Below are 14,184 nucleotides of genomic sequence, written 5' to 3' on the forward strand. Positions count from 1 at the left end.
CAACCTCGGGGAGCGTGACCAGCGCTCACCCGAGTGAAGCCAGATGAGAAAGCATGTTAGACACTTTCCACCCAACTCACTATGATCAAAAGGAGGTGTATTTTCATTAAGTAAATAATAGGAAAATCATGCAAACATTACTAAATCATTTCAAATTTACTACATCATTGTTAGATTTCCAAAATACATACACATTACGATTTAGTGGAACAAAAGTCCAAAATGCAACATAATTCATTGACCTTTCTAATACCCATATATAACCCACATAGTGTCTCCGGAGCCTCTAAAGATACAAAAGAGAGTACTACAAAAGTGCTGGCAACAAGGCCTCAGCTGTACCTCAAGTACAATACATAAGGAACAAAAGATGTACGACCCCGAAATAAAATGGGGCTTGCCAAGACTGCTGGGAGGAGTATACCGCTAACACCGGTCGATGTCGTTTGTTGTGGAACCACCTGTATCAATTAAAGATATAGTGCCCCCGGCAAAAGGGACGTTAGTACCGTCGAATAGCACTAGTATGTATAACTAAACACTATCTCATTAGAAAGAACAATAATTCAAGAAGGAAGTAATCATCAAATCAATAAAAGCCTTAAACAGCATCACAACACCAAATCAAGGATCACATAAACTTTCAAGTAAATTTCCATAGCTTTAGATTGGGACATTATTAGTATTGATACCTCATCATCCATAATACCACCGTACTTTTATACGGAGACCGATCATGACCTGATCGTCTAGGTCGTCTCATTGGAGACATTCATCACAATCACAATTTCAGTTTCAGCTTCTGTTTCAACTTCCAGTTTTAATTTCCAGTACAATACCACCATGTGTGTGGCATGGCGTCCGATTACAGCCCGATCGGCTAGGCCGTCTCACTCAAGACATTACTATTTTACATCAATCATTTCATTTCATATTTCCCTCACATATTTCAATTTCCTCGGCACTAGTGGCCACAATCGTTACAACACACTTGGCACTTGGCCGCATTTCATAATTCAAGTTCTTTCCTACGTTTCACATTATTATCATTTCCAACAAACAAGCCTTTTAATTCAAGAGGTTAAGGACACACGAGATCAATTAAAAATCGTAGGTGTATAAAGGCTTTCACATACTTTGGCATAACAATCTTTATTCAAACTCGACATGAAGTCTAGGCATTTTAGCACATATTCCATATCTTTAACACATCCTCAAATGGCAAGATATCATAATGAGAGTATTGAAATACGTATTGCACATATATTCTTGCAACACAAGCACATTTGGAATAGCAATTTCTACATCGATCAATTTTGGAACTTACACTAATTGCATGGACATCAAGGGGGTTCAATTTCTAAGAAAAGGGGGTTTTAGTCATGCATACCTCAATAAAGCTTCATTAAATCCTACTATATTCCGGAACTCTTAGCATCTTCAATCTATTCTAGCAATATAATAAGTTGAACCAAACATTAGAAAGATGATCATGATTCTAGCTCATATGAGCTCATTATCAAACACTAGGTGTGCATTATATTTGTAAGACCCTTTTGTGAAAGATTCCATCATCCCACACCCCATTCTTTATCATTTTTAACTCACAATCCTCCTACACTCTTTCATCACACATGCATGCAAGATAACAACTCCCTTACCCACAGATGGTTTTGCTAAGTACTCATTTTTAGTGGAATTTCGAAATTAAGAGCTTGGGCATAGATTCTTATCTTTAAGGTGAAGACTTAGTGAATTTCCTTGTTAATCTTCAATGATTTGAGCAAGAATTGATGAGTAATAGGTTGAAGAGCACCTCCCCGCTCTAATCTCTCTCTCTCTCACCATAAAAGTATCAGTTTTTACCAGAAAAATGATCCAAAATGCTTATATAACGAGATTGGGTCGGGTTATAAAAACCCCAATATGAAGCCCCGGAACAGGATCTGCAGTTGTATATGCGACCGCATAATGGTTATGCGGTCCGCAAAATGATCGCAAAAAGTGGCCCTCAGGGACTTGAATTTTCTGCTCCGGTCTGCGACCAATATGCGGTCCGCAGAACCTCCCGTCGCAAAAGTCCAAGGACGATTATGCGACCAAAGTGCGGCCCACGAAATGGTTATGCGGTCGCATAATTGACCGTGAAACTAACCTCAAAATTGGCCAAAAAGACTGCCCCACTCTGCGGCCAAAGTGCGGCCCGCAAAGTGGTTATGCGGCCGCATAATGGGCCGCAGAAACCGTACTTCTGCAAAACATATTCCTTTAACTCTGTAGCGTACTGTTCAATCCAAAAAAGTCCGAACCGCGGCGAATAATGCATAAATCGAACTTGGCACCATAAAATTCCGGGTTTTAGATAAAAAATTTTGGGGCCTTACATGCGCCATGATATCCGGTTGGATGCGGATATCATGGTCCCCTGTTTGTGCAGCTGTTTGCCATGTTTTCCGAGGTCTTGGAGCTCGTTCTGGGTTCGGGGAGTCTTGTCTCATCAGGTTCGATGGTGGGCACTCCGTTCGGGCCTCGATACAAAGAGTTCTCAGCTTCGATTTCGATCTCATATATTCATACTCTTACCTCATTTTTTCCACCGAAAAATCGAGGTATGCGTTAACGCGATTTTACCCATATACAACCATATTAACCTTAATTTTTTTTATTGCAGTTACAACAAATACTCCTAAGCTCTTTACTTCTATGGCAACTTTGGAAAAGAAAATTTATATTTGAAAAAATCAAATATTACGGAGCATGAGAAAAAAGACCATAAAATCCATCCTAGGGAGTACTTATTATGAGTTTAAAAAAATAAAGAAAAAACTAAACTACAGTTTAGTCCAATTCGCTCGGCTTCGTGCTATTGATGGATGTCTGTAGTTTCCATAACCCATTTCTATATTTTGATCGTGACTGAAGAAATGAGCTAATTATCGGTATCATCTTTACTTTACTGATTTCGTGTGTCCTGTGGATCGTATCCTTTCCATACTTCCATTGGCGATTTCACAGATATGTAAGTCATTTCTTTTCTTCTTCTTTGGACTTTCTGGGTCTCTTATGCTTGCAGATTACGCAACTGCATCTAAAAGTAACATTTGTTGTTTACACTTCATAGAGTGGGAGGAATTCACAAAGCAATTTGATACTTGTTGTTAAAAACATTTTGACTAAAGACAAGATAAATGGAGTCTTGCATAATTTAGGAGACATGTATAATTCACTCTACGGTGTTCTTTGCTTTAATGAACTGGTAATTTTGAAATCTTGCTTGTTATATGATGGGCAAAATTCTGATAGTCAATTAAGTAATTGAAGTTGTATGATAGTTTGAATTCCAGTGTTAATTAAACCTTTGTATATTAAATAAATGGATGAGCTTGTGGGAAGACAACTTATTATGGTTAATACTCTTAGTATCCTTATAAAATTTGTCTTTCCCTCTATCCCTTGCTTGTTCCTGCAACTTAGCTACTACTATTTTGGTGTGTTTCTGTATTCTTGGGTTGATATGTGGAGCAATTGTTAGGGGTTGTTTGGTTTAAAAGCGAGCTGTCCGGGGATTAGTAATACACGAATTGTGATATAAGATTAGTAATGCATGGATTAGTAATACATGGAGTGCAATGTAGGGATTACTTATTATTGAATGTTTGGTTTGTTGTGTTAAAAGTTATTATACCATGTATAGTTCAAAATATGTTTTTATTCTTTTAGCAAAATAAAATATTGATACTATATTGACGGGTTATTTTGTTATTTGGTGGTTTCCATGTATTCCTCATTATGTCCTGCATAAATAATACACTGATTACAGTATAACTTATATGGGTATTAATTATGGAAAAACTAAAAATGGAATCAAATATTCTATTGAATAATGCTAAGTTTTATGTGAAAAAGATAAACGAAACCAAATATTATATTAATAAATATTGAAATTTGTGCGTGGATTATTCTTACCACTAGTCCCAACCAGACTACCTTCCCCGGACCCCGCTTGTGGGAAAAACACTGGGTTTTTTTTTGTTGTTGTTGTTGTTGTTGTTGTTGTTGTTGTGGTGGTGGTGGTGGTGGTCCCAACCAAATGGCGCTTCGTTCATTTTCCAATTGCAGGATAAAAATAACAAAAAGTTTGTAAAACATGTCTTACTATTTTAGTGTATTTAATCTTGAGCTACTCGTTTGCATGCCCTCTCAACTAGACTCGTGATCCTAGTTTTTCAGGCATGCCTTTGAGGAACATCCTAGTAATATCATAATTGCGAATTCAGAAGGTTTTCTGTTAACTTAATATCAACAGACACTGTTCGTGTTGCAAACTCCTTATGCTGAGAAGAAAATAGCTGACTTGTGATTTTCTTGTGCTTCTGCTGTTCATGAAAGTGAATAAAGGTGGTATGAGCGAGGGCTACTCTTCGCAGGGCTATAGGCTAAGGAAGCCAGAGAGTAATAGAGGGCACTACCATAAGGATGTCATGCCAGGGAGTGAGCTCTGGACTGATGGTCTTATTTGTGCTTTCGAGTTTGTTAGTGGACAGAAAAAAATTGGATCAAAATCTTCTACAAAGGGTTTACCACTTTATGAAATAGATAATGAAATTGTTAGAAAGCCTTCTAAAGCGGCCGAGGCTTCTGCTGAGAGCACCAACGGGGACAGTTTGCTGGATTCTACCCCTATTGTTGAGTCGAGAGCACAGGAAATTTCTCCAGCTGATGGCAAGATGGACAGCCAAAGCTCTCCCCACCAGCATCTTCATAATTTGGATAGAGTTGGAGGGAGCCGTTGGATTCCTATTGGTTGGGCTAGGATTTTTGAACTGGTGCAAACTGTTCAAGCGGATGCTGGATGGTCCACCCAGCAGTTTGATCTCATGGATGATGAAGATGGCCTCACTGTTGCGGATTTAGCCGCTCCCTATTGGGAGCGTCCAGCTGGACCTATATGGTGGTGCCATGTGACTGCTGGTCATCCTTCTGTAGATGCATGGCTCAGCCATGCCCTGTGGTTACATCCTGCAATTAGTATTGCTTTAAGAGATGAAGGTCGGCTAATAAGTGAAAAAATGAAACACCTCTTGTACGAGGTACTCTACTCGCTTACTTTTTTTTTTTCCGTTGATGTCTGCGCATTCTTGACCTGTTTGACATTTAGTTCTTGACCTGTTTGACATTTAGTAGTTTATCTGTTGCTTAACATGTGAAATATATTTATATATACTAGTCTTTAGGTACGCGCATTGCTCGTGTATAGTATCTCAATGAGTACAACTTTTTAAAAAAATTGCATAAATGTTTTATGAAAATTTGTGTTTGAGTAATAAAAGAGAAGTGTATGTTCATGAAAAAAAATGAATATTGATCTTATATCGCTAACTTGATAAAGGAAATTATAATATAGAAGTCCTTAATCATCCGTCGAGATGTTCAACTTAGAATTTGTTTCAGTTTCATAATTTTATCACTTTAATTTCTCAGACTATTATGCTTCCTTTTCAGTTTCAACAACAACAAATTATCCTTGAGGATTTAAGATGAAATAAATTTAATGTATGTTTTGAAGTATTGGCTTAGAAGAAGCTTCCCTGGGAATCTGACATTACAAAAACACTAATTATTAGTCTAAAATAAAATATTTACTATCCAAAAAACTTATTTACCATCTCAATTTAAGATTCCTTTTTTGTTAAAAGAAGAAAGAAAATAGGAAAGGTTGAAAGAGATGTTCAAATTGAAATAAAACAAATACGATGGTTTTTCTATCTTAATAATTTTCTTGAATATAGATCAATTCACAGTAAGTTTAATTAATAAAATTAAAGGAGAAAACCTTACTATACATTTTGTTAAACAAATTGTACTGTCAACAAACCTCACTGTGTCCTTTATATCACTATCATATTGAATTTAAGTTCTATGCACTGCTGTAGAAAGTATTTACCCAACCATGTAACTTATAAGATAATTACAGGTAATCTCTTCATATAACATTGTAATATATTAAAAATGGTACCTAACAACTATCACGTGTTACAATTCACTGATATTATAAAAAGAATTCGAAAATTATACAACTTAAATCCATACCACGATCACCAATGCATTAAATCCTTATAGATGTCATATATTTATTGGTTACAATGGTCAATTGTATTAAGTTTTAACTAATGAATTTATTGATAATCTAATTAAGTTAGTTTAAAACGATTAAATTAACTTTAACAAAGTAAGAAAAAGAAAAAGATAAACTTGGGAAGAAGTAATAATCTCACTACATTTCATTCAGCAAATTAAAGGGACCTATAAGGAAATAAAGCTCTTTTATATTAAAATTCTAAATATTAGGACTGCCTACCTAGTTCAAATAAGGAATGATTTAACAAGTAGAATTTTTATTGTTTTCAAAGTCCTCATAATAATTAAATGACAATGTTGTCCCATGTGAATTCTGCTTGTTTCTACTGTTTCTTTCCATTTTTCTTGAGCCGAGGGTCTATCAGAAACAACCTCTCTACCCTCCCAGGGTAGGGGTAAGGTCTGCGTACACACTATCCTCCTCAAACCTCAATTGTGGGACTTTTTGTTGTTGTTGTTGTCCCTTGTGAATTCTATTTTTAAGGATAAAAAAACGAACAATATTTCGGTACGGGCGTTCGCGCTTTTAATATAACTAGTCTCATGGTACACGCTTTGCGCGTGAATTCTATACCAATAAGCATATAAGTTTTTAAAAAATTATATATATTATTATTAAATAATGTCTTTGTGCTATAAAATACAATACAAATTAAAGAAAAAAGTGTAAATTCTTAGAAAGATAATGTTGATTTATTTAGGTAGTTGAATATAGGAAGAAATTATGCCCATGATAGTAATTATATGACTTATTTTGATTTCTCAAAACCTTTGTGGTAATATCTAGGAAAAGTTATTGTTATTCTTATAACCTAATAATACGAAAAGATTATCTATTTATACTTTCAACAAATTTTATATTGTAATTTAAAAAATATTTCATTAATTGACAAGCATAACTCAAATGGTGTTTGAGTGGGCAAGGAGTGAAGAAAGAAAGAAAGACTTTTGTATGGCTATAAATCATTTCACAAGGGTAAAATGGAAAATTTAAAATTAAATTGTTTCTAAATATAGAAAGGTGTCATTCTTTTTTGGATAGACTAAAAGGAAATACATTGGAACGGAGGGGGTAAGAGCGTGTTAAAAAGTGTAAAAGTTTCTAACCGTGATAAACTTTTTTATATTACAGCTGCAGTTTTCTTTTTCAATTACTTGTGAATTTCATTTGGAGAAATATATCTGCTTATAAGATAGTGCAGTAATTTGATTGTCTTAACATGTTTCACTTGGTGGCTAAGAAAATTGATTGAATCAACAGTAATCTGATATAAATTTTGTTTATAGAGAATGATCATGTTCTCATGATATTTTATCATAGGTGGTTGTAGATGGGTAGACCGGTGTTTTGTTAATGACTATTAGTTCTGGCACCAATTTTATATCCCAAGGCAATCATATTTTTTTCTATGGAAGTTGATAATCTTTGAACTGCTACTGAGGTGAATGATTCTGTACTTTGATAAATATACTATCCCCATCTTCATTTCATCCTTGAGATTGAAAACTTACTATTACATATGGATTATCTCAACAACCTGCTTCAGAAGTGACTATTGTAATTAGTGGGTTTAACATATTTGCTTCTAACCATCTTGGATCTTCTTAATTTATCAACTGTCTGTGATGTTCCTTTTCTATTAGATTAATGTAACAGTTTTAGTTATAATGTTTGGACTTGCAAAAGTAATATTCTAACAACATTTACAATTTTTTCTGCTTCATGCCTTCTCTTCTTGTCATTGTGAATTGAGGAGGTAAAGAGATAATAATCTTATCTGTATCAGTGACAACCTCATATCATAATATAAAAGAGCTAAAATGAAAGGGATTGCCTTCTTTCTGCTGTAAGAAATGAAGATCATATTGTCATTTTCACAGAAGTTGGATTTTATTAGGTCCCAGTAAGGGTGGCTGGAGGGCTATTATTTGAGCTGTTGGGGCAATCTGCTGGTGATCCATATGTTGATGAAGATGACATCCCTGTTGTAACTCGTTCTTGGCAAGCACAGAACTTTTTAGTTACGGTTTTGCACGTGAAAGGATCAGCAAAAAGCATCAATGTTTTGGGTATCACAGAAGTTCAGGTTGTCCTTTCTATGGATGCTAAACATTGCCCTTTCTCACAACTTATGTGTTGGTCCATCTGGTCGTTTATGCTTATTCAGCTTTACATCCTTCTTATCTCAATTTGACTTCTAGTTTTTGGTTGCAGAAGTATTTGTATCTGACTCTTAACATTTTGGCTCATATAATCTGTTGATTTCTTCACTATAGGAACTTCTTCTTGCTGGTGGCTATAATGCACCAAGGACAGTACATGAAGTCATTGCGCATTTAGCTAGCCGCCTTGCTAGGTGGGATGACAGGTAAGAAAACTGCTTTCTCATTCGAAATTGGTGAACTGTGTGGTCTTGTAGAACTAGTTGGTAGTAGAAAACATTTGAAGCCTAACTTCAGTGGACGCTTTTCTGCAATGCCCCAGCGTCCAATATCAAATTGTTCTTGTGTAGGAAGAGACTCATCGAGCTGTTAACATATTAAGTATGCAAACACTTTCTGTTGAGTATGCAATCCTTTTGCTATGGATGTTCTTTATTTTGTACTATTATAGAAACGCATCTGCAAAGGGCCTCACTGTTTGAGCCAAATCTATTTAGAGGGGTTGGCTTCAGAAAACATTGCAATTTGATGTTGCAAGATTCACCTTACAAATTTTGTTACCTTCTAATAAAATATGAGACTAGAATTACCATTATATGCAACTACCAAATTGCTAGCTACAGTGAGAAACTTTCTGTTCATGTAAGGTTCATTCATCTAAGGTCAAATGAGAAGTTGTTAATTCTGATATGGAAGTAATTGCTTGGTTTTTGTAACTATATAGGGTTTCAAAAATGCAGTTAGCATCTTCAGGCTCATGAAATTGGCACATGCACGATTGCATTCTGTTGAAAACTTAATTTAGTAAATCAAAGTGTGCTCTCTAACAGCTTAAACATTTTAGATGACATGGTCACACACTTCAACATGATATTAGAGCAGGTAGAGTGCCTCTGCTCGAGTCTTACCGCCATCCATTATCAAAGAATTTCCATGTGCTTGACCCATTAAAAAGTATCAGGCCTGCACGTGAGAAGGAGTGTTGGAGATATAATAAGTAAATAAAAATGTAGTGGCCTCTCTCTAACAACTTATACTTTAGATGAGATGGTCACACACTTCAACACACTCCTTCTCTTAAGGTCCAATATATATGCTTGATTTCCGCTAACATGGCAATTTTATGCTCACTTATGCTGGTCAATTACTTTAAAAGGTGTATTCAGTTCACTTATCGTCTTCTACTTCACTCTCTATTCCAAAGAGAACAGGAACTTCTTAAGCCTAGTAGCCATCTCTTTCTCTCTTGCCCCTTAGACTAAAGAGGTCCAATTGCTGCCACATTCACCTAAGCAGCATCACCATATTACTCAACCCCGTAAGACAACGTCATTTCACCATTGCCGTAAGTGCTATTATCCTGCTAAAAGTTTGCTCCAGTAAATCGGATTTGCCAAAGGGTACACCTTGTTTTCATTGTGTCAGCATGAGGACACTAAAAATTGTATTTCAATCAATGTGGATGAATTTATCCCTGTTGTCTGCTTCATGCTTTACTCTTCATACTCTCATAGGAGGTAGTGAAGTGTTTAGTAAGTGATTTTTGTTTGGGGGATGGGGGTGGTGAAAGTGATGGGTGATAGTGATTTTTGTCACTTAAAGTCAATGGTGTTATATTCCCGTGGAGAAAAAATCAATGGTGTTGTACTAGTGAGCTGAAAGAGGGGTGAGGACAGTGCAGTTATGTCATTTTCGACGGAAATTTAAGTGTTTGTTCTGTCTTATCCCAATAATTTTAGCAAACTACGGTGTAAACTTGTTTATTTGTCAGAGAACTAACAGAAGGGTCCTTAAATGCAAGTTTTACAGAATTTTGGATAATTAACTGACATGTAACGGTTCTAAGCATCAGAGTGAAGAAAAACCATGACACAACAGATGTTTATTATCTAGTAATCCTAACCTAATTCTTTTTTCGTGCTTATCCGAAGGTTATTTCGGAAATCGATATTTGGTGGAGCGGATGAAGTGGAATTGAAGTTTGTTAACAGGTAAAAGAGTTTCATGTCATAGTTTCGCTTCCTGGAAGCGATTACTCTTTCATGTCGCATATTCTGTTATAAATAAGTTTTCTTTTCTTTTAATAGGAGGAACAAGGAAGATCTGAATCTCTTAGTAATAATTCTCAACCAGGAAATCAGAAGATTATCAAGACAGGTCTACCTTGTTCCCTGATTGAATTTCTTACTTTCCCAAATCTTTCTATATCAAATAGGGAGTATCAATCATGACAACTTATTGCATATTATTGGTCATATCTTGGTAATTCTGGATTAGCTTTGAAGCATGCTATTCTTTCCTTGCATCATGAAAATTCCTTCCGGGTCAAGAAATATGACCTACACTAGCATTTTATCTTGTTATAGATGAATCACCTAATAGTGTTGGACTGGTTGCTGTGTCATATTCCCTTTAGACGCCAATAGAAGAAGATGAACCTGCCATCATAATGAAATATCAAACAAAAGAGAGATTTCTGTGGTTTTCAGAATTTCTAACAGCTTATCGTAGTAAATTGACTCAAGTATAGAAAATCTGGGTTCTTCAGCTGAATTTACTGAGAGAAGTGCACAAAATTTACTAGTAGCAAGTCACAGTATATATTACTTAAGCTGCTTATCTATCCTATGGGTCTTGCCATAGGATTACACCGCCTAAGATGACCATTCAGCTTTTTCTTCAATCATATCCATTGGAAGGTATTTGTTTACATTGCGAACTTTATTGCAGCTACTCCAATATATTCTTATCATGTTTGTCAATTATTATTTGCTTTTCAAGTTTCCTATTTGAAGGAGGTGCTGTGGTTGGGAACAAGATCCCAGTTCAAGAAGTAAAACTGACTTCACCTTTTCCAATTCTATAAATCCTATGGATCGGGACATTATATCCAAAAAGTGAAATTTTGAAGAACCCTTCTTGAGTATCTATTATTAAGTATCAGGGGGTTGGTGGTATTAAATAGCGGAGAGCCGGTGACAGTAAAAGTTCTGTGTTTAGGCTCTTCAAACTTTTACCTTGGGTAGCATTTACATGAATTTTAAGTTCTTCAGGACTTTTTGATCTTGTGCTGATAATCACTTTCCTGGGAGTATGCTATTCGCCAAAACATGTTAAGTACATTTTAACCCTGTTAGACCTTCGTGTTGGGGATGGAGTCGACTGATATCACTTCAAAATGCAATATTTATTCACCATATCATGTATTTCAAATTCCAATGTTGGCAACATAATATAGGCCGTTTATCCTTGTCTTTTGCATGCTTTGTTGAATGTTCAAGTATGAGAACTGTTCTCGAGTGATACTGGTTATGTAGTGTAACGCAGGTTATTAGAGTGAAATGGTCACTTCATGCTAGGGAAGAGATTGTTTTTGAACTTCTTCAGCATTTGAGAGGAAATACAACTAGAATTCTACTTGAAGGAATAAGAAAGAGTACGAGGGAAATGATTGAAGAGCAAGAAGCAGTTCGTGGACGCATATTTACAATTCAAGATGTCATGCAGAGCAATCTCCGTGCATGGTTGCAGGTTTGTTTGATGTTCAATCGACTAGGGTTCCACTTCATTCTAATACCAGATGATTAAACTTCATTTCACTAAGGCCTTTCCTTAAGAGTTCTCTCAACATCTAATGTAATGTTTTCGGACATTGTTCCAATTTCAGGATAAGAGTCTCAGAGTTTCTCATAATTTAGCTGTCTTTGGTGGATGTGGCCTTGTTCTTACGATCATCACCGGTCTTTTTGGAATCAATGTGGACGGGATCCCTGGAGCTGCGAACACACCTTATGCGTTCGGTCTATTCTCAGTCCTCCTTGTCGTCCTAGGCATCGTGCTCATTGCTGTTGGCTTGCTATACCTCGGGTTAAAAAAGCCGATCAGTGAAGAGCAGGTCGAAATTAGGAAACTTGAGTTGCAGGAGTTGGTCAACATGTTCCAACATGAGGCTGAGACTCACGCACAGGTTCATAAGCATATTTCTCGGCATAACTTGCCCCCGACAGCTGGTGATAAGTTGATCGAAGACACAAATTATGCTCTTATCCAATAATTTCAACACCTCAAAACCATTCATTAGTTAAATAACTGCAGTAGTAGGATAATTAAGACACCAGTGGTCAAGGACTCCTAGCGCGCGCTCGAGTGTATTGGTGCCTGTTTACTTGTAAAAGATATTCCCAACTCTTCTTGTCAATCATCAGAGGTAATACCAATAGCAGTTTTCCTTACTGTACTGTACTTGTCTTCTCTGCGCTTCTCCATCAAGGTACCTTATGGATCTTTGACCTAGAGCTGTTTAATGTTTAATTTCTTGAGTGACTTTCAATTCATTTCAGATTTGGTTAATTAAATAGTTGAACCAGGCAAGAAGATGAATGATCAATTCTAGCTCAAATTGACTAGTGCAAGCCTTTTTTAATATGGAATGTACAAAAAAAATCATAACCGAACGGACTCATTTCACCGGTCGTAATCACAATCTTCCTTATATCACCTCGTGAGCATTGCATTTATTTTGAAAATATTTTTCCCGAAATAGCTACACGCGTTTTAGCCCCCTTATCTCACAGCATGGCTTCAAGTAATTCTCATACTAGTAACATGCGTATAAATCTCACCTTATCTCACCACATGCCTATCAACCCCTATCCTTATACCATCGCATGTGTATCAATATCACAACACAATAATCAACTCGCACCACACGTGCCCATATGCCACAACACTTGCCAAAAATCAACAATACCAATGTTACTACAACATATAGCCTACGACTCAACCACAATATGAGTAAGAATCTCAATAATAACAAAATAAATGAGAAATACTCAATGAGAAAAGATATCTTAATAATAAACAACTTCAAACAAGAATATTGCAACAATAAAAGAGGTTACAAGACAATAAGAGAGGTAACAACTTCAACTAAAACATATAAGAGCAAACTTGACAATAAAAGATAGAACATGTGCTAACAACGTCAAATATAGAGCATGTGAGAGTAAATTTAACCATGGAAGATATAATATGTTATGACAATTTCAATTAAATGCATGGAAGAAGCCTAAGAGTCTAAAACGGTCAAAATACCACATATAAGCCTGTGTACATACTCGTCATCTCGTGTACACGTCTTCCACATAATTCAAATAACACAATCAACCCAGATCCTAAGGATAGTTCCCTTTTCCCCCCAAGGGTAGATCTTGACTACCCGTAACCCCACAAGTCTATATATGTGTTTGTTTTCAAATTCGAGTCCAATTCGACTCTCAAATATCAAAGTTTCATTTTTCAAAACTTAGACAAAAATTCCCAAAATTTCTCTTTGATTCTCATAAATCTGATGTTAAATCTCATATATAATCATGAAATATAGTTGGAAAATAATTAAAACTATTTAACCAATGATTGCTGGTGAAAATCCCCTCTCCGAATCACCTCTTACCGAGTCTATGGTTCTAAAATAAGGAAAATGAGATGAAATCCTGACTTTTCAGCCTTTTGTTCAGTTGCAGATGTCACAATTGCGACACTGGGTTCGCAATTGTGAACCCTCGCAATTGCAAAGAAAGTCTCGCAATTATGGCTACTAACAACCTAAGGGGAAAGTCACAAATGCGATACTGGCTTCTTATTTGCGAAGCCTGTTCCAGTCGCAAATGCGACGAAATATTGCTAATGCGATACTACCCAGCCCAGGTACTACTTTGCAATTGCGATCCAGGCATCGCAAAATGCGACACCTGAGATCCCCTACTAAGATCGCAATTGCGATGCTGGTGTTCGCAATTGCGACACCTAAGGCATCAACGCACCAACAATCCTAATTTAGTTCAAAACTATTCTGAAACACATCTGAAACTCTTCCGAGCCCTT

At 36.2% G+C, this 14,184-nt stretch overlaps 1 protein-coding gene across 5 annotated transcripts; it reads left to right on the forward strand.

Annotated features, from left to right (window-relative positions):
- Positions 1-2,804: 2,804 nt before the first annotated feature.
- Positions 2,805-12,533, forward strand: LOC104235659 (uncharacterized). 5 transcript variants are annotated; one of them, XM_009789470.2, is made up of 8 exons: positions 2,805-3,019; positions 4,231-5,090; positions 8,037-8,225; positions 8,416-8,507; positions 10,233-10,292; positions 10,389-10,458; positions 11,629-11,832; positions 11,969-12,533. In XM_009789470.2, exons 2-8 carry the CDS (start codon positions 4,383-4,385, stop codon positions 12,353-12,355), a joined length of 1,710 nt encoding a protein of 569 aa, XP_009787772.1. In that variant the 5' UTR covers positions 2,805-3,019; positions 4,231-4,382; the 3' UTR covers positions 12,356-12,533. The 5 variants fall into 5 exon arrangements, with proteins under 5 accessions (XP_009787772.1, XP_009787775.1, XP_009787773.1 ...); XM_009789473.2 differs by having other exon boundaries at positions 4,390-5,090; XM_009789471.2 differs by having other exon boundaries at positions 2,818-3,019; positions 4,223-5,090.
- The last annotated feature ends 1,651 nt before the right edge of the window (positions 12,534-14,184 follow it).

Source organism: Nicotiana sylvestris, chromosome 2 (assembly GCF_000393655.2).
Source record: "Nicotiana sylvestris chromosome 2, ASM39365v2, whole genome shotgun sequence".
Classification (NCBI taxonomy): Eukaryota; Viridiplantae; Streptophyta; class Magnoliopsida; order Solanales; family Solanaceae; genus Nicotiana; species Nicotiana sylvestris.

Coding starts and splice junctions, on each gene's coding strand:
- LOC104235659 (XM_009789470.2), top strand. CDS start 4,383: ATGAAAGTGAATAAAGGTGGTATGAGCGAGGGCTACTCTTCGCAGGGC. Junction 5,091..8,036: donor TGAAACACCTCTTGTACGAG/GTACTCTACTCG, acceptor GGATTTTATTAG/GTCCCAGTAAGGGTGGCTGG. Junction 8,226..8,415: donor TGGGTATCACAGAAGTTCAG/GTTGTCCTTTCT, acceptor TCTTCACTATAG/GAACTTCTTCTTGCTGGTGG.